The sequence below is a fragment of the Petaurus breviceps genome, unplaced genomic scaffold (genome assembly GCF_028583685.1).
Source record: "Petaurus breviceps papuanus isolate PSGF00001 unplaced genomic scaffold, PetGlider_PUasm1.0 90591, whole genome shotgun sequence".
Taxonomy (NCBI): Eukaryota; Metazoa; Chordata; class Mammalia; order Diprotodontia; family Petauridae; genus Petaurus; species Petaurus breviceps.
This window is the reverse complement of record NW_027187280.1, coordinates 790,493-815,003: the sequence shown is the minus strand read 5'-3', so window position 1 is coordinate 815,003 and position 24,511 is coordinate 790,493. Positions and strand designations below refer to the sequence as shown.

The window sequence follows — 24,511 nt, the reverse complement described above, 5'->3', positions numbered from 1 at the left end:
GAACCCAGTTTTTTGACTTCTAGTACAGTACTCTTTCTAGTCTATCACTGCTTTTCTTTTAACTGGCTTTCTCAGAATTGTCACTGTTACTAGACTGAGTAGGCAGGGTAGCTTAGTATTGGATCTAGACTCAGAAAACTGTTGTTTGAATCCTGACTTCACCAATTCCCCAAGGGTGCTGCATATACCTCAGTCTCAGTTTCCTCAACTGTAAAATGGAGAGGTTGGACTAGATGGTTTACAATGTCCCTTTTAGCTCTAAAATCTTTTGTTTCCTTTGAAAAGGTCACTTACAGAGGAAAAAAATGTCACTAGGAAAAGACCTCAACCCTACAAATAACAGAGTTAAACAAATATACCTTAACTTGGCAAGAAGGGAGAGAAGGGACAAATTATTTTAACCCTGTTTGTCATTACTGAGACATCAACAATTTAGCACAAACAGAAAGATATGTATGTTGGGCATATGTTGGAGTGGTGTTACCTCCTGGCAGCCTCTTGTAATTTCATGGGTTGTTTAGCACTCAGGTAAATCAAGCAGGCATCTGCCACTTTATTCAGGTCACCCCCACCTGCCGAGAGAAAACAAAGCAGGCATTGGCCTTCAGGATTCATTCAGGACAAGGAGTAACCAAGTGCTGTCTGATGCAATAGGAACAGTAAGAAAAGATGCCCTCTATTCCTTCCTCTTTCCCCAGAGTAATTGAAAAATGAGGCCAAAGCAAGCAACCGAAGGTTAGTCAAATGAAGGGAGATGGTAAAGAGATAGAGCTGAGTTATGCAGAACAGGGCAGGGTGTGAGTGAGAGTGCTAGGATGGGGCTGAGGCAGTGTCAATTTTTTTTTTTTTAATGAGGGGACTGGTTAATTGCGTGGGTACATACCCAGGTCCAGTTTCTTGCAAAGTGAACCCAGACCTTGCAACACAGCCAGCTGCAATTTGAAGGCGAGCGTATGGGAATAGACAGGTCCAGCCCTGGAGCTGACAGGAGCCTGGGTGACCAAGGAGCCAGCCAACTTCGGCAAGATGTCTTTGGAAAACCGATTCCGAAGGAAATCACCACATTTGTTCCCCAAGGTGCATAATACCTATAAAAAAAAAGGCCCCCAAGTCCCACCCAAACCCTAGTGTTAACTTTAGTATATGTTCAATATTATTCAGAAATGTTTCCTAAGAAGATAACCAAGGATACTTAGTAATTCAATTTGATCTTTTCTCTTTGCCTCACAAAACAGAATTACTGTTAATTCCTGGCCCACGTTTTGTACTTCTAAAAGTTATGAATTTGGAGGGCTCTGCTCCCAGGGTTTGGCTGTTTATATCTATAAGTATATATTACACGAAGAATAATTCAAAGAGCTAGTTGATTAATTACTTGATTTCCATAGTACTCATTTCTTCTGACTAATAATTTTGGTCTGGATTTGTGGCTCTATTGGTGTGGTGAACTTCCAATAAGGAAAATTCTTCTCCCATTGTACATCAGAAACTGTTCTTCAGGGGTGGCTAGGTGGTGCAGTGAGTAAAGTGCCGGCCTGGAGTCAGGAGGACCTGAGTTTGGTTCCGGCCTCAGACACTTAACACCCAAACACAAAAAAACTAGCTGTGTAACCTTGGGCAAGTTACTTAACCCCAACTGCCCTCCAAAAGGCCAAAAAAAAAAAAAGAAAGAAAAAAAGAAACTTTTTCAAATTGTAGTCTTAGAAAACTGCTTGAATTACTGAGAAGTTAAGTGCCTTGGTTTGGGTCATACTGCCAACAAGTGTCAGAGGTGAATCTTGAACCCAGATCCTCTGACTCAGAAGCCAGCTCTCTCCCCACTGTGCAGCACTACCTCAGTAGGTACAGTGAGGTGGGCCATTTGCCCCAAATTAATTTAGCTATATCAAGGACAGAGCAAAAGCTGGTCAGGGCCAACTTTTCTAATGCTCAATCCACTGTTCATTCTCTTCAAATATCTTGACAAAGGCACTCCAGGCATGGAGGGAGTAGAGAGGTGGGGAGGGAAGGGGGTAGTGAGGTGGGGGGGGAGGGGGTAGAGAGACAGGGAGGGAGAGACAGAGACTTAGAATGCCTGGGTTTGAGTCCTACTTTCATGTGAACAGGTTGTGACCTTGGGCAAATCACTCCTCTGTGCCTCAGTTCCTTCCTTCATCCATCAAATGGAGAGGCTAACTTTTACCCTCCCTGCCTCACAGGACTGTCAGGCAGGAAGCCCAGCATGCTGCACCTACATAAGCTTTAATCATTATTATTACTCTTCCCTTCATAACATGCAGTTTCTTTGCATGTCTCTTTTTAACCTCTCTAGTAGAAAACACACAGATGTACTGCTCTAGTGAAGGACTGAAAAAAATGATACAATAAGTTTTCTTTAAGCTCTCCTGATAAATAATGAGCATACAGAATGGTTACTCGGGATAGACCTAGGCACATACTTGAGGTAGCGAAACAGGGTAGCACAAAATGTCACAGCTCTACCAGTGCCATTAACATATTTGGGGGAAGGGGAAGGAAGCAGAATCAGATATAGAACACAAAGACACACATTTCTCTGTTTTCCTGAGAGATAGTGCTGTGTAATGGTTAGAGCACTGGCCTCATAGCCAGGAAGCATTTCACCATGGATACACATACTGGCTCTGTGACCCTGGGTAAGTCATGTAACCTTACAGTGCTCTGAGCAGCAGTCTAACACTATTGAAGAGAAGGTTCGAGCTTGCTCTGAGGAAGGAGTTTTCTCTTCCAGGAGTTCACGAAACCAATGAAATCATAGATCCAGCCCTCTATTCCCTAGCCTATCCCCTTTTTCTATCCTGTCCTTTTCCATGATCACTCTTGAAAATATGAAAACTTTTCATAAAAGAAAATCATCTCTGAATAACAACCACTCAGCAATACCGTATACATTTCATTCTGAAGTTCTAGCTTTCAGAATAACAGTTATTAAAAAAAAGAATTACATTTGTATTTTGACTTAGTAAATATATGCTATAGACATATAAAAACAATGTTAAAATGCTTCTGCTAGACAGCTGCTGGTACGTGGATAGAGTACTGGGTCTGGAGTCAGGAGACTGTGAGTTCAAACATGGCCTTGGACACTCACTAGCTGAGTGACCCGGGCAAGTCACTTAACATCTGTCTGCCTCAGTTTCCTCAACTATAAAATTATGATAGTAACAGTACCTACCTCTCAGGGTTGTTCTGAGGATCAAGGGAGACAATAATTGCAAAGTACTTAGTACAGTGCCTAGAGAACAGTAGGCACTTAATAAATGTCTATCACCTTCCCTCCTTCTGCTTCAACAAAGAGCAAGGAAATCCAGGAAGTTCCCCAAAGAGATAAAAATACCACCTTATACTTCTCTATATATATTTAACTTCTGAAGGTGCTTCCACACAGATCTCATTTGTTCTAACAATCACCCTGTGAGACAGTGAGGTCAGGAAACAGAAGCCTAGGCAGGTTAAGTGACTTGTTTCAGTTCACATGGTGAGTGAATGGTAGAGAAGAGGCCTTGTCCATTCCAGGCTGATACTCTTTTCACTGGGCCAGAGGTGTTAAACATGAGGCCCCTGGACTGCACGTGCCGCACAACACTCCCTGGTATGGTCTGAACTAGATGAAATGTAATTAGGATATATTCAATAAAACAAAAAAGTAAAACAGAACAGAGATAATGCTGGTTTTCTAAGGCCACGTGAAGCCTGCAGGGATCCTTATGTATGGTTTGGTAGCCTTTGTTTTGCTCTGAATTTGAAACCAGTGGAGCAGACCATGCTGCTCTAGATACAAGAGGCTTGACTAACTTTCCATTACTCAATAATAGCTCAAAGTTAGTGTTGGGGAGGAGGTCAATGCCATACCTTAAAGGCTCTGAGAACAGCCAGCGGGTCATCATTAGTAAGTCGGTGCACCAGTGGCAGCCAGGCCCGATGCACCATGGGAAGTAACTGGTTCTCATGGGACTGAAGAACAGTCACACACAGTTCTAATACATCCAGAACCTGAGCAAATAAGATGAGAATGAGTTAATGAATAGTGAAAAGTCTGAAGATGGAGACTGATGGACAACAAAATTTATCTTAATGATTTGGAGAGGGCTTGGGTGAGGGAAAGGTGGAGGAGTAAGAAGGTGGTCATGGTGGCAGCAGGACCTCAGATTCTTTTCTTTTTACAATGCATGAGAACACACAGTACTACTTTTCAGCTTAAAGTCCAGATTTAATATAAATTTAGTGTTGTGGTCAATGGCCACCAAAGACATGTTTTCATTCATTTCTAATGAGTTCTGTCATTTTTTCTGCTGCACAGGGCCCAGTTGCTATGCACTGGCAAAGGAAGATTGAAAGACATGTCAGAATAATGGGTACAATAGCAGGGGGGAAAAAGGTAGAATTATTGTAGGTGTGCTCATTTTAAACCTTCACTATTAAGGATGTTGAGTATGGGGACTGGGAGAGAGAACACAGTAGCTATTGGAGTGTCTCATAAGAAGGAAAAAGAAAACAGAGATAAGCAAGGACTGTTGGCAGACATGAAAGAATGACCATTTTTAAAAACTTAAGAATACTAGCAAACACAAAGCTTGCATCTTGCACTAAAAATAAATTTCAGGAAAATAAATGTTTTTTGAAGTCTATCACTTTCTACCCTTCTCACTTTCTCCTATGGATTTTTTGAACTTCATACAATTTTGTTGCTTCTTGATTCAGAGGGGATCAGCTCTCTTTTTGGTAATTGAACTGGCATGGACTGACATAATGCTATCATCTCACAGATAGATTCCTCCAGGGCCTTCTCTTGGCCACCACACATGGACCTGAAGATAAGGGCGGCTGTTCTCTCATCAGAGCAGTCATTCCTGACAAGGCCAACCCTCTTTACATCCTGCAGTCTATAAATACAGTGCAGACAAGGCACACTGACCTTCAGGCGTGTCTTCAGATCTTTATCAGACAGCAAGTGAATGCACCTCTCCATCACATCCTTGGCTATCTGGGTCTGCACTGGCAGTGAGGCTTCCACATCTGGACAGACATCATTCATCTCTGCCTCAGGAGGAAGTGGTTGCTTCTCTGGAAAACAGGGCACAATTGGCAGCTGGGGAGAGACTTGTATAAACCACCAGGGGAGGAGCTCTCTGAAACCAAATTCAAGACCACTTTGCAGGTAGTGAGAGGTCTTTTCCACACCCCTAGCCCCCAATGACCATTACTTAAATAGTGAAGTTCAAAACTGATTAAATTTCTTTAACATTTCTGTGCATGTTTCCTCTGTTGTTAAAACAGGTAAGTCTAACAGTGACCACACATGTCTCTTGCGACTGTCATGACAAACTAGAGACTAGAAAATGAATAATCATGATGATGGTGATATCTGACATTTCCATAATGTTTTAAAATGTGCCAAATGCTTTATATCCATTATTTCATTTGAGACTCAGGAAAACTTTGTATTCCATTTTATAGATGAAGAAATTAAAATGTTAAGAGATTAAGTGATTTTTTCCAGAGTAGAACACAGAATAATCTAGACAATGTGACCTGAAGTTCTTACTGACTCCAAGTTTAGCCCCTATAGCTGAATAGTTTACATTCTATGAAACCCTTTAAAATGGTAAAGTGTTCTGCATATATGGTTTTATTTGATCTTCTAGGATTTAAGATGTAGAGAAGAAGAGCCTTTAGAAATCATCTAGTCTAATCCTCTTATCTTACAGATCAGGAAACTGAAGGTTTCCTGAGAGGTTCAGCAATTTATTCAAGGTAACCTAGATAGTATACTGCAGAGCTAAGACTTGAACCCAGGCCCTCTGACTTCAAAATAAGCTTTGAAACAGTAGTATGAGGTAGGTAGTATAGATGTCATTTCTATTTGACAGATGAGAAAACAGAACCTCAGAGAATTTAAGTGACTTGCCCAAAGTCCCATAGCTAGTGACAACAGGGCCTAAACAATAAGCTAGATCTGACTCCTAATCTGGGGCTTTGCCTACTACAGCAGAAAAAATGTGTCTATACACAATTTAGATTTCTCACAGAAAGGTACTTTAAATACTACACAGGTATGTGGTATAAACAAACCGCCCCCACTCTAGTTGGCTGCACATAATCAGCCTTTTGTACAATGAATGCCAATGTGTATGACAAATGAGAACTGTGAGAATGGCAAGTTTTTCCTAAGAAGGATTCGCTGTTTAAATTCACCTATCAAAACAGCTTGATGGAGGGCTCTTGGTTTTTCTTTCTGGAAGGTTTTATTTATATGGCCTGTTCCTATCCAACATCTTTTCATTTCGATCGATCCACATCAATTGATTTGCAACAATGGATTGCCTAAAAAGGTAGGTATTTCAGCAAAGTAGGGCAAATCATAACTATGAGATATCAAGCCATGTTTCCCACTGAAAATGTTGCCAGTGGGGGTGGGAGGTATTCGGGAAAAGGGTAAGGAGGATGGAGGCTAGCCTAAGTAACTAATCTGAGAAGAAATAACCTAATAGATTTCCAATAAGGAGGCTTTGCCTTTGGAGGAAACCATGACTGAACTCTGAATAAATCACTATTTGGGTCTCAAATACTATTTGCAATGCTTCCCTGCTATTCAGAAAGAATTTGTTGTAGTTAGCTTTAATGAGTTACTATTTCCTGTTATCCCAGAATTATTAGATTTGATTCATCCAAGAGTTCCAGTAGAGAAATTGTCAGAACATATTTTGCCTAGTTCTCATAGAACAAACTAATCTGAGACTCAGTTTGATTTTAAATAATGCTGAGACCATCAAGCTCATTATTTTTTGGCATTTTAAACTTGAAGTTCTTCTAATTTATTAATCCTTTAGTGTCTGAGGATCTGGACTGAGGTCAGGGGGAGGGGAGTACACAGGGCAGGAAGGGACAACAGTAAAACAACAGGCTAGTGTCAAGCCACCCCGAATTCCCTTTTCTTTTATGTTTTGAAACACTAACAGGAAGTCTCTTGAAAAAATTACCTTCGCTATCAGAATCGGAGACATTTCCATCTGCCACATCCTTATTTCTGAGGTAGTCCAACAAAAATTGTTCTATTTCTTCAGCAGGGGTGGTAGATACAAATCCTTTCCCAAGAATTGCTGATCCTTGGTGTAAATCATACTTCTTCTTCCTGAAATTCTGCTCCTGGAGCTGCTTGTCATCTTTGGCTTCTGGGAACCACCGGGCTAGACAGAGAGTATCATTGTGATATTTAGCAGGAACATCTACCAAAAAAGGTACATAAGAGGCATACCTAGGCCCTCAACAGAGTACACTTGCTTCATTACTGAAGAGGCAGTGGGGTAGACAAATACTCAAGTATTTGTTCTTATCCAATGCTTCCCCCCCCCCCCCCCCCCCCCGAGAGCTTACATTACAGTAGAATATAAATTCCTTAAGGGAAGAGGATATTTTGTTTTTGTCTATCTCCAGTGACTAGCACATTGCCTGGCACACATTAAGTGCTTAATAAATGCTTGAATTGAATTGGTTATATACTTTTCTGAGACTCCTTTTTAACCCTTTTTCAGTTGGTCTTTGCAATCATGGCCTCTAGAGCTAAGCCAGGTTTTGACAATCACTTAACCTGTAAAAACTTGATTTATTATTACTATGTATTCTCCTTCATTTTTTATTGATACATCAAGGAGAAAACCTCAGTGAGGTACTAAAATTTTAGGTTTCAGTTAATTCATTTGGAAACTGAGGGCACTGAAGTAGATGACCTCTGAGGTCAATTCCAACTCTAAAATTCTATGGTCCTAATCTTTAAGGTCTACTTATCTCACTTTTTAATAATACAATGGGCTCAGGTTAGACCAGGCACAACAATAATTTTAATCCATCCCTGACCCTAAACATGAACACACATACATGAAGGCCAGACAGGGTACGATGATGAAGCACCAGTTCATTTCAACCACTCTCACAGGAGTCTGACTTCTTAATGAGAATATGCTTTGCTTGTTTACATTGGTAGGTCTACCTGGTAAGAGAACTGGTCATCTGTATAGGACACTCCCTCTTGTAGCTAAGTACATCCAGGAAAACAACTTATTCAATTAAACAAAAGGCCTCTTGGTGAACACAGGCTGCTGTGTTATTCTTAAAGAGATATTTCCATCAAAATAGGGCAGCTTAATAAACTGCCCTTCTTCACTTAGGGATACCTCTGTTGAAGGAACCAGTACTATCTACAATCTTCTTTAAATATTATTCATATATCAAGAGGTCCTCTCTATGAGAATAATTGCTATTTCCTCTTTGTGTTTGGGCATACGGACCATCTCCCTAGCAGACTAGGAGCTCTATGAAGGCTGGGATAGTACTATTCTTAGTCTTTGTAAAAATGGATGACATCAGACAGCACTTCAAGGTTTGACAAAGTGTCTTCTTTGTCCATAATCTCATTTGATCTTCACAACAGCTCAGTGACACAGTGCATTATTATCCCCACTGGAGGAAAATGAAGCTCAGAAACATTAAATGACTTGCTCAGTCACACAGCTACCAAGTGGCATACCAGGGTCTCAAATCCAGGTCCTTTTACCCCAAACACTGCTGCTTCCACTATACAATGCTACTTCTGTGCACAAAGCTCTACACACAGTAGATGCTTAATACATTTTTCTAGTTGAAACAATCATAAAACATATTAGGCCCAGCCTGCTGACTTACTTATCTTGGTAGACTTTATCAGCAGTACCTCATTATACCTCTTAATTCAAAATAGTTGTGGTCTGAGCAGCTTAAGAACTTTCACTTGGGGTCTTGCTGCTCTTTCTCCCCACTCCAACATTATTTGCTTTTTTCTAGGTTGTTTCAGCATCAATCTTAATTTCTATTCACAATACTTGTTACTTTATTAGCTCTGCTATCAAGAAACTCTGAGATTTGGGAAAATTCACTTGCCATCATTGAGCCTCAGTAAAAAGAGAGAGATGGAATACATTACCTCTAAGGTTTTGTCAGAGACACATGACTGGAATGGACAGTGTAGCAACAGACACTCAGACACGACAGAGAATCAAAAGGATAGGTTTTAGGCATGGAGGGCCTGATGGAGGAGCTATTGCTAATGTGAAGAGAAAAAGGCATGGCCAGTCTTCACTGGGTTTTCACCTCTCTCCTTTGAAACAGTCAGCCTAGTCTATTAAGATCAGCCGGACTAATAAAGGGCTAAAAATTTGATCTGGGTCTAGTTTCTGATCTTAGTGCCATTAAGACAAGGGAGTTGGGAGCTTTTGTTGGTGCAATCTCATGCAAGGCTGGGGCCTGGAGGAGAAATGGTGGTGTAGCAGAAAGTAACCTGGAGACCAGGGCTTGGATACTGGCTCTTTTACTGACCAGTTACTTAACTATGGCCAAAACACTTCAAGGAAGCTGGGTTGCAAAGTCGACGGGGTGCTGGGCCTAGAGTCAGGAAGACATCTCCCTGAGTTCAAATCTGGCCTCAGACACTTATTAGCTGTGTGAGTCTGGGTAGGTCACTGAACCATTTGCCTTAGTGTCCTCATCTGTTAAATGAGCTGGGGAAGGAAATGGCAAACCACTCCAAGATCTTTGCCAGGCAAACCCCAAATGGGGTCCTGAAGAGTGCCAAATGACTGAACAACAACAGATTCCCTTTCTGTGGGTCTGGTTTCCTTCTCTGCAAAAATAGACTATGAACATGCACTGCCTGGGAACATTATTACTAATTACCTAGGGTGACAGAGTGATAGTCTTCCCTGGGGACTGCCCTGCTGGTTTGTTATCACCAATGGGGGGGGGGGGGGCAGGGGTGTTTCTGTGTGTGAACAAAGGAACTGGAATGCATTGTTCACATTGTTTAAGGAGTTGGCTAAGGATGAACTATGGTCCCAGAGGATGCTCTTTAAGCTTGTATTAGATGTAACCTCTATGGAATGGTGAAGAGGGAACCAGCACTGCACTGAATCAGGACTTGGTTCAAACTCTAGCTCTGCTGCTGAGTAAATTGTGGGTCTTTTGCCAAATCACTGAACATCTCTGGGTCTCTGTATCTTTACTGTAAAATGAGGGGTTTGGATTGGATGGTTCTAAAGGTTTCTTTCAACTCTAAATCTAGGACCTATGATGAAGCTTGTCTTGTCAACACTGCCCCACCACATTCGCAGGACTCACAGGTCCCTTGTGGTTCTAACACGTTCAGGTCTTTGTTTCTAATGATTAAAATGAAATTTCTGAATTATCCATGATACAGTAGTCAATTATCCGTGCTATTCCTATTACACCATTAGCACTGACACAGCCAATTTTCCATTTCCATTAAATAAAACAGCTAGTATTTACACAGTACTTTTAAGGTTTGCAAAGAACATTTTACACATGTTAATTCATTTGATCATTAGAAATTCAAAATAACACAACATAAATATGACTTAACATGGTCTATTATTTTACAGATTTTGATATATTTCTATTCAAATTATGTCCCTTAAATCATAACTACAAACAGTAAAAGCCTGGTAAAATGTGGTTAAGCTGTCATATAGGTATAGGGTTAGTTCCCTAAATTATGTACCAGAAAAGGTTTCCACTCTACCTAAGGCTGCCAACACTGTGTGTAGAACACTGAGGTATGAAGCGGCCCTCTCATCATGAAACTGGTCCAGGCTGAACAGTACATCTTGAATCACATCTTCTACCAAAGGAAGCAAGCTAGCATCTGAGTTCTGGAACATAATTTCCAAGACTATTGGGGTATGAGAGGACAGTGCCATCTGATGCAGATTTAAGGAAATCTCATTCACTAAATAGTCAGCATTATGATTGATCAGGTCCCGGGGAGAGTCATAGGCACAGGCATGACAAATGTCAATCATGGTGCCAGTAGCCACCTGACTAATAAGCAGAGTTTTGTCTCCAGCTTTCTCAAGAACCGGGTAGAGTGCTGACATTAAAAGCAAACGAAATTCTAATCCTAGTGCATGCGCAAAGCAGCCAATCCCTTCTAACTGGATGCATATTTGCCAGATGTTGCTATTCATAGAAGAGACAGTGGGACTAAGCTCTGAAGATGATGGAAGTGCTGCAAGATGGCAGGTGTGAACACCAGATGTGATGGCCTGAAGGTCTGAATGCCTCATTGTTAACTCCTCCCTGTTTCCCTCAGCTTTGTTAGAGGTGACCAAATACCAGTTTTTCTCGCGTATGTATTCCTCAAGAATGGATGTTATGATTTCCTTCAGTTCTTCTGCACTTGCTCTGCTATTACTTTCATGAAGAATCTCCACCTCTATCCCTGCAGCCCCTGTAATTAGTTCATTAAGGATCATGGCTGCTTGCTTTCTGTAAATGACAGACTCATTGTACAGCTCTGTGAAGTGATCCACGAGCAGATAGAGATCCCCATAATAACCAAGCATCCGACATATCTGCCTCAATAGCAGGAAAATTCGCTCATCTGTAAAGAACCGAAAGTATTTCCTCTGGCTTTTGCTCTTGAATAAGGGTGGCTCTGACAATGAACTTGAGGATTCAGCCAGTCCATCAGGGCCCCAGCGCCGCTCTTCCACAATTTTCACATCGGCCACATCTAGTTCTAGCACTTGTATGAGTGCTTTGGACAGGCGATGAAGGTGGGCTACAGAGTGGAGGACAAAGTTAACTTTGGGGCCCAAGAGTTTCAGGTAACCAAGTAACAAGAGGAGAGTAGAATGTTTGCCTTGATCGTCCTGTGAAGTCATCAGGCGGGGAAGGGCAGTAGCAAGAGAGTGAAGATTTTCTGACAGGATGTCAGTGAGCACCCTGCTCTCAACAACTATCCGTTGATCTGCAAAACTCTTCAGAACATTATTGCATCTGCTTTGGACATCGGGATTCTCATCATTTACCAACCCCACCAAAACCTTCAAAAGGTGGCCAACAGATTTCAACAAGGATTGTCTACACTTCAAAAGAAGATCCTGGACAAGTTCTAGCAGTTCCATCCTTGCCTTCCAGTGTGGATGAACTGAAACAAATTCAACTATTTTTTCAATAAGGGCAGTCAACTTATCCCCAGTATTTTTAACCCAATTTGCATCTCTATGAACCATAAGTTCTGCTACCCTGTGTTCAACCGAAGGCTTCTCTTTATCTTTTGGAATTCTTGCTAATTCTTCATCTGCCATAATGAAGCCAACTGTCTTGTAAAAGACCTTTAAGGCAGATATGATGATTGAATGACCTTGTTTAAAGTCTCCAGTGATAATCCTAGTCAATGTAGTTGAGATCCCAGGCAAAAAAGAAGCCAGCAAATCCCCAAGTTGTTTTGTCTCAATGTCATCTAACAACTTAGGATGGTCCTGGCAGTCACACTGTAGGAGAAGAACTTCTAAACACTTTAAGGCAGAAGTTTTAATTTGCTTTGATTTCTCCTGTTCCACTAGAGTTAACAATAAAGATATAGCAAATCCCAAATGGGGAAGAGTACAAGGTTGATACAAGCTGAGGATTATGTCCCCATAGGCGGAATGCATTAATGTATGGAGTCCTTGGACCACAGCCAATTTTAATTCTTCTGAAACAGGTGCTGGTTGTTGGGAATTGGGAGAAGATAGGCAAAGGCAGAGCTCTGAAAAAAGTTCTTGAAGGAGGTCCTGTTTCTTTATACATGTTGTAGAAAGGACAAAGGTGATGCATTCTACTACACTCTGGACCAGACTCTCCCTTTTGGTGCCTGGAGTCTTGAGGGCAAATCTCAAGGGAAAGAGGACATATTCTTGAAGGTCCTGAAGAGCAGAATCACTTACAGCATGCAGTTTTGACTGAAGGCGTTCCACATTCTCCACTGTCTGTGTCTTTGTGAGCTGAACACAAATTGGGCGTAAAATGCCAAATGCTTCCTGGGGAGAATCAAAAACCGCCATTGTTCACAAGTCCTCTTCTTGAGAAAATTCCTGTAGTCCAAAACAAGGAAATTCTTCTCAGTGAAACAAATCTAAATCCCCTTGTCTAAAAGGTTAAAGGAGGTGTGACTATGAGAAGTGATGGAAGTGGTTTTAAATAAAAATATACTAGAACTTAAAAAATACACAGTTGGATGGGATCTCTTGTAAGTCAGATAGGTCAACTCCAACCCAAAGCATGAATATGTCTAAAATAGTCCTAACAAGGAATCCAGTTTCCACTGAAGACCTCCAGTGACTGGGAACACCTTATCTCCTTAGCCAGCAGTTCCATTTATGGATGGGTCTTACTGTGAAGAAGCCGTTCTATATATTGAGCTGAAAGTTTCCCTATAACTTGTTATGTCCTCCTATGGCCAAGCAGAACAAGACTAATGTGTCTCCCATATGACGGCACTTCTGATACTTGAAGAGAGTCATCTTGTCTCCCCAATTCCACCCCCCCCCCAATATCCCTTAGATTCAAACAAGGATCCAATTTCCAATTTAACTCAACAAACAATTGCTAAGTACTCACCATATGCAAGACCCTGTAAGTCACATGGGGGACATTAAGATGAGAGACAACATAATCCTTGGTTTCATGAAGCTTACAATTCAGTGTGTGGATCCTGGAAGGGAAAATAAAACACACATAAGTTCTGTAAAAGGCAAAACAAAAATAAGTACAAAGAGATCAAGACAAAGTGCTATAAGAAACATGAGGATGTTGAAATCACTTTTAGATGGCAAAAATGGGAAAGGAAGGAGGAAGAATCAGAAATGGTACCCGAGTTGAGCCTTCAAGAAAGAGAAGAATTTCAACTGATAGAGACATGGAAAATTTCAGGCATAGAGTGACATATGCAGACATGCTTGTGAAAATGCAGAGCTGGGAGAGAGTAGGATTAGGTCAGTGAAAAACAAGTATTCCAGTTGGATGAGAATATACAATGCATGTAGGATAGGTGTATGAAATAAGGATAGAAAGGGAGGATGGAACCAGACTATAAGGACCCTGAATGCTTAGTTAGGGCAGCTCTACCTCCTGTGTGAGACCTTTCTGGCTATCTCCTACTCTCAACTCAAGACACTATCTTCTATTTGCTTTGTGTATTTGTTGTGTTTATATAAGTTCTGTAACTCCCAGAATTTGTCTGGTTTTTGTCTTTGTGTTCTCAATGCCTATCATATATTAGGTGTTTAATAAATAATTGCTGACTGATGGATTAATTCTGTAGGCAATAAGAAGCCATAGAAAATTTTTGAATAAGAGAGTGATGTGAATGGATGTGTGTCTTAGGAAGATTACTTTGTTATTATTGGGAGGAATGGATTAGAGAAGAAAGGCTGAAAGCAGAGAGAGAGGTTAGAGGTTGTTATGATAATTGTAGATAAGGTGTAATAAGGGCTCACATTCAGTTCAATTCAACAAGCATTGATTAAGCATCTACTGTGTGTCTAACCCTGTGCTGGACGCTGGAGATACAAAGACAAAAATAGTTCCTGACCTCAAGGAGTTTAAACATGTACACAGAAAAGTCAATTTAAAAAAATCTGCAAATTAACTACAAAGCAATTTTGAGGGGGACTACTAACCACTGGGGGGAATCAGTAAAAGTATGCCTGGCACAACACTTGAGTTGAGACTTGAAGGGAGCTAGGAATTTTGGGAGGTATCAGAGAAGGAGTGCATTCCAGGAGTGGAGGATTCTTCCCTCTCCCTTCCATTCTTTATATTCATGCAGTTGCCAAGTTTTATTTTTGCCTCCATGTATCTTTCATCGATTTCTTTTCTCCACTCATGTATGTACTACATTAGTTCAGGTTCTTATCACCTCTCACCTAGACTATGTCTACATCTCCCTACTCAGAGCCCTTCCTTCAATTTGCCCCTTCTCCATTCCATCCTACACACAAATCTGACCTCTGAGGATGACTTCAGGATTCTGAAATTGGGTGATTAGAAGGATGGTGGTAGAGAAATAGGAAAATCAGGAAGAAAGGTGGATTTTGGACATAATGAGTTTAATATGCCTGTGGAATATCCAGATAGAGATAAATGGCAAGATGGGGCTGGTATGGAGGAGAGGTGAGAGCTGGATATACAGATCTGGGAGATATCTTAAAGAAATGACAACTGAACTAACTGGAATTTAGGAGATCACTGGGAGAAGGTAGAGAAGGGGGCAAAGAACAGAGCTCTGGGATATATCCAGGTATATCCTGGATAGGATATTAAGGATGATCCAAAAAGGAAGACTGAGAAGGAATGGTCAAACAGGTAATAGGAGGATCAGGAGAGAGCTGTGTCAAGAAAATCCAGGGAGGAAAAAGAATTCAGGAAGGGAGGAGTGGTCGGCAGTATACGTAGAAAGAAGGAGATGAATGCTAGAGATATCGCATCCAAAGCAGTCAACTTGGGGAGGATATACTATACTTCAATGTTGTTGCCATTACTCAAAACATTTCTGAACTCCTCTTTTGGAAGTACCTTTCACAAACAGAAGAAAAGTAGTCTTTATAGTAACTAGAATCACATTTTTCTTTTGACCAAAATGGAATAATTCAATTGATCAAAAAACAACACACAAGCATTTGTTAAGTGACTACTGTGGGTAGAGAACTCTGTGGGGGCAGGGAGCCTACTGACAAGTAAGACAATAACACAAATAAAATAACACACATGATACACAACATTACACACTTAGTACTTTAGAGAGTTATAAAACCGTATGAAGGGATGTGAGGTTCAAGGAAGAAGGTTCCCAGGCAGATCATGGAAAGCTTTCTGGAGAGGTGATACATGAACTGTATTTTAAATGATAGAGAAGAATTCAGCAGAGGAAGAGAAGGTATGACATCGAAGTGTCAAGCTTGTGGCCCACAGGGCTGCATGGGCCTGTAAATCTCCCAGTGGGACTGAACTGGAAGGAACATTCATTTGCCATACACAGGTTTAAATTAGTTTTGGCCATTGCCATAAGTCAAATCCTTTCTTAAAAAAGTGTTTTTTTCCTATCATCAAGGAGATTCAAAAGCCTGTGCTTCAGGTTTGTGTGTTTAACTCCATTCAGAAAAATGTAAACAAAACTAATAGCAAGAACTGGTTTACAGAGGTCCACTTACCACATGCAAAATACATTCACATTGCACTTGCAGTTAGAATTATTTAGTGATTAGGTGGCTGTAAACTGGGATTCTTGGATTCCTTACTGATCTGGTTTCAAATATTCACTGGCACTGAGATGACAACTATAAAAGGGTCCTAAAGAAGGCTAATGCTTATGAGAATGACTGCTGATGGCTCAAGCAAGAGGTAAATGGTCTGAATTGGGGTTCTGGTCTCAGCAGCAGTGTGAAGGCCAGGCAGTCTCCCAGCTGTGACAGGTCCTCTGTCAGGGTCACAACAATAAATCCTAAGTTTGTATTCAAAGGAACAATGCAATTTTTGCCTGAAAACATCTGCTGAAACTTAACCCAGTGCACCCTGGTCATAAACTCTCCAGGAAACTAATAAGGAGGGCTGAGGCTATAATGAGAGATCACAGTAAGAGAATACACTTTTCTATTTCGTTAATATCTTTCCTCTTCCCTGTAACATGGCACGCAGAGTGAGGCCCTGGACCCTGATCTACAACACCCTCAGAGGCATATTTTATTATATGTAGAGTTGCAAAATGAGTTTCATTGAGATCATTGGAGATAATAGAATATGACAAGATTTAGAAGGGGTCTTGAATATTTCACACAGTACAAACTAAGGCCCAGAGAAGGAAAGTAAGATGATCTAGGATATACAGATAAGTAGTGGCAGAACAAGGACTTGAACCCGGGATTCTTATCTTTTATTTCAGTCCCCTCAGACCACAGAACACTGCTTACATCTTAGGAAACTGTGAGTACTTTTCCTACATTTGATCTTGCATCACATATTTTTTTCCCCATAAGAGATCTATTTTTAGGGATCTAGTCTGATCTATATCATATTAACTTAGTTTCCAAATGTCTGTGGCAAAATGTGGAACTTTATTACATGGTCTTGGTTGCTAAATGCTTCCTATGTAAGTTTCATCTTTGCCTGATCATTTTCTTGTCAATGAGGTCTGTGTGGAGCTCAACAGAAATTTTGGACAAACATTTAAACTTTATATACTGTGAATAGAAGCTTAAAAACTTTTGGAACTGGTTTCCTTACAACTGGTCTGAATTAGTTCCCATTTATTTATGTTGTAAGAGTGTATACCTCTTGCTATGTACATTCTCTTTCACTTATGTAGTTTTGTATGTAGTTAGTCAAGAAACAATCAAAAGGGAACTATCCCAAAGGGTAGGAGGAGTAGCTTCAGGAAGCAGCAGATCTCTCAGGGTAGGTTTTCTAGTAGAAGGTGGAAGGTCACTTTTCAAGGATTTCTATTCACATACAAGTTTGACTACATGACCTCAATCAAAGGTCCCTTCCAACTTGGAGATTTTTTATTAGGAGGTATAATTTGAACTAATCTGACAAGTGAGAAAATACAGTAGATCTGGAGTCAGGAGAAGTGGATTTTAATAGCATATCTGCTGTAACCCACAGAATTTTTAGAGTTGTAAAGCACCTTAGAGATTTAACTAGTCATGTAGTGTTCAGCAAGTCCCTTAACTTGCCTGGGCCTCAGTTTCCCTATCTATAAAATAGAGCTGGACGAGGCTAGATAAATATTTGTTAAAAGATACTATTTTACATAACCCCATTCAGGAGAGGCTATCTAATTGGGGGCAACAAGGTCTAGTACACAAAACAATTAATACGACTTTATGTAACAAAATGATTCAAGATACTATACAGATAATAAGACCCAGATAATTAAGACCCATTTTGGACCAAATAAAGGTTCAACCTTTGAAAAGCAAACAAAAATACACGCTGAAAAATGGCCATATAAAATTATTGTACTGAAGACATATACTGTGAAGTTTTTTAAAATGGCTCTTTCATTTCAAAAAGATGTCATTGTTTTTCATAATTGCTGCTTTCTTCACCTTTGTCATTTTGCTGTTTTTTTTCCTGATGCTTCCACAATATCTTATCTTTACCACTATTTATTTACTCCCATTAATAGTGTAGTTACAGGTCATAAAGAATATTGCTCTGGGACTGAAGCCTCACTGAATTGGTTCCAGGGTACTTGTACTTCCATTCAGAATCAATTCCGGGGGGATCTTGGCCTAGAGGCTTCATTTTTCATTATCTTTTTCTCAATCAGGTTGGATCCCCAGTTTTTGGAGTGGGCTCCATGGATATATTTTAGGGCATCTGTGAACTCGGATGGGAAAAAAATCACATCTTTATCTAATTGGTTTCCATTGTAACCTTATGTACTTTATTTTTATGCCCTTAAAAACTCCTTAGGTTTTACTAAGTAAGACTGCCAAAGTAATCCATAACAAAAAAAGTTTAAGAAACCTTGGTCTTAACCTCCAAACGAAATCTTGACACAGACTGTGAGCCCCAATCTTCCCTGACCCTGGAATCCAAAATTTGCCACAGCCAAACCCTGATCTGTTTCACTCTTCCTCCTACCATCACGCCTGTATCTTGGTACTGGTCTCTAGGACTTGCTTCCTTTACCCCGTTTTACTTAGTTTCCATACACTCCAGAGCATGAGAATGTGGTTTCTTGGGGTATCATGGCAAGAGAATATGAAAATTAAAAAATAATACTCCAGGGCAAAGTAATTAATTAGAAGGAACCATAAAAACTCCCTAGCCTCAGACTAGTACTTAACTTCTAAAGTATTCTGTTGAGCTGCAGTTTCCCAACCCTAACTTAAACCTGCCATTTTCCCTCTGGTAGGAAATATCTGATTCCTCTCACCCTTACCCTCAAGTAACTTCCACTTTATTAGGAATATACAACAGCTACTATGAAAAGCACCTACCTTCCCAGAGCACCTCCAGGGCAAATTTAGGATTTATTTCAAAGATCCATTGGATTGAACTCATTTCCCCTCAGGAAGCACCAGTGTAGGTTTTGTGTACTGGAAAGAGTACTCATCTTGGATTAAGACCTGGACTTTAACACTCAGAATCACTTATTTGGCGCTGAAAGGGACCTCAGAAGGCACTGAGTTTAGTCCTTCAAAGAGGAGAGAACTGAGACATAGAAAGGTTAAGTGAATTGCTGGGTCAGGATTTGATCCCAAGTCTTCTTGAATTCAAGCCTGGTGACCTATCCATTACACCACGCTGTCTCCTCTAAGCTTTGTGATTCCGGACAAATCATTTAAGCCCTCAGTGCCCTTTTTTTCTCAACAATAAAATGGAAATATTTGTATGACCAACTTTATAAAGATGCTGTGAGGAAAGCATTTTGTAAAATTTAAAGTGCTACAGAATGGAGGTTATTATTAATACTACTTCTTAATGTACTGACTGTAATGCTACCAGTCACTTGGCTGCCTATCTTTTTCTTCCCTCAACCAAGGGAATCAATTACACCTGCTCTGGTCTCACTTTCTTTGCTTATGACAATGCCTGGCACATAAGGGGAGCTTAATAAATGCTTGCTGAGTGACTGACATCTTAACCAACCCTTTAACTGTCCTCCACCCTGGAAATTCTTGCTCTTTTGTCTTTGTAACCTTACCCTGCCAAGGTCTGCCTAGGGATCAAAAAACCTTCACCTGACCCTGCTATCCATCCCTTCAAGCTATCATTTCCTTTTGCTGCCAAGTTCCTAAAGATAGCTAGCTATTCCCATTGACTCTATGTTCTTATTCCTTGCCCCCAAACCACTTGAATTGGACTTCTGACCCAACCTTTCAAATGAAACTGCTCACTCCAAAGCTACCAATTACCTTAAGTATTAAATTCAATACCCTTCTGTTAGTGTTCATCCTCCTTGACCTCTCTGTATTGTCTGACTGCTAATTATCCCTCCTCCTGAACACTCTCTTCTCCTGGCTCTGAGGACCCTGCTTTTTCCAGCTTCTCCTCCTGTCCTGACTACTTTTCAGTATCCTTTATCCATCTCTTTTCCCCTAAGTAAGGACATGCCTTCAAGACTCTGTCCTGGGCCCAATTCTATTCTCTCCATATACTTTCCCCCTTAGTGATCTTATTGGCTACTATGGGTTCAGTTATCTTTTTGTAGATAGCTCCCAAATCTATACAGCCAATCCTAATCTTTCTCCTGAATTTCAGTACGCCATAGCTAAATGGATATCTCTAACTTAATGTCCCATTTTAAATACATGTCAGATGAACAGAACTCATTATCATCACCCACTAAACTTTCCAATTTCTACTGAAGACATTTCCATCTAGCTACATACTGTGGAGTCATTCTCTCTCACCTATCTCCATTTAGAGGCAAACTCTTAATTGGATATGGCTTCATAATATCTCTTGCCTCCACTCCATTCTCTTTCTCCAACCTCCTGACCTCTACTCTAGTTTAGGCTTTCATTACATGTGGCCTAGACTTTTATAGTAATTGGTATTCTCCTCTCCTCCATCCCTTCCAGTCTCCTCCCACTTCAATTCATCTTTCACACAGCTATCAACACAATCTCATAAACTATAGTTGGATCACATCTAGCTATTCTGCTCTCAGGATAAAGTACAAATTCGACAGCCTGGCTCCAATGTATCCTTGCAGTCTTATTCATATTACCCTCCTTCAAACCCAGACAAATTGAACTTGCCATTCTCAGTCCTGCCTTAATATATTGGCATAAGATGTCCACCACTGAATATACCATCTCCCCATTTCTGCTTCACAGTTTTAATTTTATTTCAGTGCCACTACCTACTTAAGGCCTTCTCTATTTGCTCATATTTTTTCTTGCTCTCTCCTCAAATTACCTTATATTTACACATATATACATTATAATTCCATCCCCCAAGCCTTGAGGTCAACTGCTCTTTCATTTGACTCTCTTTATCCCCTTCATCTTGTACATAACAGGCAGTTAGTGAATGCTTGTTCATTTCAGCCAATCAGCCAGCATTTATTAAGTGCTCCCTATGCACTAAGAACTTCGGGTACAAAGAAAAGAGGTGGGGGGATCTGTTTAAATGGGAGGTAATCCCAAAGGGAAGGCACTAGTAATGTGGAGGGGGGGAGAAAAAATGGGGACCTGGAAGGGAGACAGAAGAGGCCAAAAGAAGTTAGAGCTGGGTCTTGAAGAAGAGGGATTTGAGCTGGGTCTTGAAGAAACTGAGTAGGGATGGGGCTGGCCAATGAAAAGACAAAAAAGTCTGAAGATGGTGTGTCCTGGGAGAGGAACAGCAATGAGGTCAGTATCTGCTATCAGAGAGTACTGGAGGAGAGTAAAGAGTAAGAAGACTGGAAAGGCAGGAAGAAGCCAAATTGTGAAGGGCCTTTAAAAAACCAAAAAGAGGATGTTATATTTGATCTTAGAAGTAAAAGAGAGTCACTAGAATTTAGAGTAGAGAGGTGATACGGTCAGGACTGCCCTTTAGGATAACCACTTTGGTAGCTGAGCAGAGGACAGAATGGAGTGGGGAGAAATTTGAGGCAGGAAGACCAACCAGAAGGATATTGCAATAGTTCTGGCATAAGGAAATGGCAGCCTTTCCCAGGGTATTAACTGTGTGAATGGAGGAAAGGGGGCATATAAGAGAGCTGTTGTGAAGGTAGAAATAATCAGACTAGGCAATAGATTGGGTATGTGAAAGGAATGTGAGAAAGGAGTTGAGGATCACACAGGCTGTGAGCCTAGGTCACTGGGAGAAAAGAGGTTAGGGTTTGGGGAGGTAATGAGTTCTGTTTTAGATATAATGAGTTTGGCATGTCTACACAACATCCAGTCCAAGATGCTGAAGAGAGGGTTAGTGATGCAAGATGAGTCAGAAGAGGATCTGCACTTAAGAATCACCTACATAGAGAAGAGCTGATGAGATCACCAAGTGAGATAGTATACTGGGAGAAGAGGGATAATAGTATTGGAAGACACTAAAAATTAGGATGTCATGACCTCTATGAACAATCAATAAAGAGGCTGAAAAAGAAAGGTAAGGCAGGTAAGAAGACCAGGAGAGAAAACCTAGAGAGAAAGTATCCAAGAGAAGAGGGTGATCAATAATGTTAAAAGCTGCAGAGAAGTTAAGGATGGGAACTGAGAAAAAGTCCACTAGGTTTGGCCATTAAGATCATCACTGATGATCTTTGAACAGACTTAAATTGAGCACAGACACACTCATGGCCCAAACTGTGTGCAAGAAACACGGCCATGCAAAATGTAATCATTGATATAATTACACTTGATACATATGACATGATTTGTTGAACTGAAGTGGCTCACAAAAGTCTGGCAACAAAAATATCACTAATTTGGTGAGCATTCCCTCAGCGCCACGAGATGAGCACAAATAACAGCTCTTTCATCTATAGAAAAAATAGTGTCATATATTTAAAAGCAAAAAAAGGTATTGAGAAACAGATTAGATAAATCTGATCTGAAAACTAAATGAAAGCACTCTGGTGGGATGGTGGACCTAGAAGATCCATATCACTCTCAGTCAGAACCACAGGTGGAAAAAGGTAAGGTTTGAGATGGACCCCAAAGTCAGGAGAGTTAGAAAGGAGAGGACTTAGATATTCAAAGATCCCAGGATTTAGGGCTAGAAAGGTCCTTAGAAATCATCCAGATCCAATTTCTTAATTTTATAGATTAGAAAAAAGATGACCAAAGAGATTAAATGAAAAGGTTAACTTAAGTGGCAGCCCAGCTAGGTGGCATAGTGGAAAGTGCTGGATTTGGACCTTTCCTGAGTTCAAATTTGTCCTCAGACACTCACTAGCTGTGTGACCATGGGCAAGTCACTGAACCAGGTTTGCCTCAGTTTCCTCATCTGTAAAATGAGCTATAGAAGGAAATGGTAAGTAAGCCATTCCAGGATCTTTGCCAAGAAAACCCTAAGTGAGGTCACAAAGAGTAGAACTCAACTGGAAAAGGTCTAAACAAACAATATAAGTGGCAAGCTGGGATTCAAAACCACAATTATCCGATTGTTAATCCAGTATTCTTTCCACCTGTATAACACTCAACAAAAACTCTCTAGACCTCTAGTGCTGCTGTGGGAGTGTTACCACATGAACACAGGTGCAGAAATGGGAATGACTATGGTCTGTGTAGGGAGACCAGCTTGGCTGATGGCGGGGAAGAGGGGGAAAGTGGGATGCAAACAAGTGTGCTACCTGGGAAAGAAGGCTGTATTTAGAGTAAAAGAGACTCCTGGGTTCTTTATCTTTTTAGTTGTGTGACTCAGGCTAAGTTGTTTTCCTTTTCTGGGCCTCAGTTTCCCTATCTGTAAACTGGGGGAAAAATAATACCTGCACAACCTTCCTAATATGGATGTTTGGAGGCTCAAAAAGAAATAAATAAATAAAGCTCCTGTGAGTAAAGTGTTTTGCTACATGATTGTCAGTTATGATGATAGTGAATGGGATATTACTGGAAGATTTGGGGTGGCAAAGAAGATACAGGAATGAGGATAATACATTTCAATTAAAACATCTGGGGCACATTAGGGGCACAGCCCCTAGAGTTCTGCATTTGGATTAGGAAAGATCTGAGTTCAAATCCAGTCCCAGACACTTACTAGCTGTGTAACCCTGGGCAAGTTACTTAACCTCAACCTCTCCCTCTAAGTTTCCTTACCAGAAAATGGAGATAATAATAGCACCTACCTCCCAGGGGTGTGGAGGATCAAATAAGTTACCTGTAAAGGGCTTTCCAAAGCTATTTGCAAAATTATTATTACTAAGATTTACTTTCCTCCCAGGAGTACAGTGCAAGTCTTATTTCTTCCTATTTTAGACATTTTAATCCTTCTTGAGGGCAGGAAACTTTTGTCTTTTGCCTCCTTTTCTATCCTTAGTACTTAGAACAGAAGAAGGCACACAGTAGGCGCTTAATAAATGTTTACTGATGGGTCTTTTCCTGCCCCTAGAGTTTTTCCTTAGCTACTAAAACAGAGAAGCCCCGAGGGATGGGGAGCCAAACCAGTGGTAGGATTTAAAACAATCAGTTGCCAGGTTCACATTCTATACAGAGAAATAAGCCAATTAAAGGTTCCGAAGGATTACCTTTCCTCCCGCTAGTCAGTGATTGGGAACTGGTCCGTTTCGCACCTTTACCCGAGTAAACTGAGGGTAACACTAGCACTAGGTCCCTACAAGTTTAATAGTTGGGGGCTGGAATCCAGGTTTCGGGACTCCCAGAGCAGCGATCTGGGCAGGAGAATAAATACCTCTCTCCTAGGCCTCACCTTACATGCCTTCCAACCTCTTTTTCTCCAGTTCACTGTGCTCTCGTTTTCCTTTCGGGGAGAAACTCCTTCCCTCCGCTCCACACACTTTCCCTTACCTGGTTGTCGTCTAGCCTTTCCCACCACTCGCGCTCCTTCCCGGAAGTGACGTTTACGTCGGCGCGCCGAAGCACGAGAAAGGTCCCGGGACTCGGGGTGGGGGGGGGGGGGGGGGGGGCAACACTGGGGCCCGGGGGCCCCGCCGCCCGGGGGGGGGGCCCCCCCCCTCCCGGGGAGCCCCCACAGGGGCCCGGCCAACCCTCCCCCCCCCCCTCCC

The 24,511-nt window shown here is 41.1% G+C and overlaps 1 protein-coding gene across 5 annotated transcripts in view; it reads right to left on the bottom strand.

Annotated features, from left to right (window-relative positions):
- Positions 1 to 24,359, bottom strand: part of TTI1 (TELO2 interacting protein 1) — a 44,195-nt gene extending 19,836 nt beyond the window's left edge. The window contains exons 1-9 of one of the 5 annotated variants that reach the window (XM_069063514.1): positions 24,196 to 24,359; positions 18,837 to 19,050; positions 13,450 to 13,543; positions 10,565 to 12,923; positions 6,999 to 7,205; positions 4,934 to 5,082; positions 3,871 to 4,011; positions 884 to 1,088; positions 485 to 572 (exon numbers count right to left, since the gene is read on the bottom strand). In XM_069063514.1, coding sequence (XP_068919615.1) covers positions 485 to 572; positions 884 to 1,088; positions 3,871 to 4,011; positions 4,934 to 5,082; positions 6,999 to 7,205; positions 10,565 to 12,893 — 3,119 coding nt within the window. In that variant the 5' untranslated portion in view covers positions 12,894 to 12,923; positions 13,450 to 13,543; positions 18,837 to 19,050; positions 24,196 to 24,359. The other 4 variants (XM_069063512.1, XM_069063517.1, XM_069063513.1 and 1 more) reach the window with 4 other exon arrangements.
- Between the last annotated feature and the right edge of the window lie 152 nt (positions 24,360 to 24,511).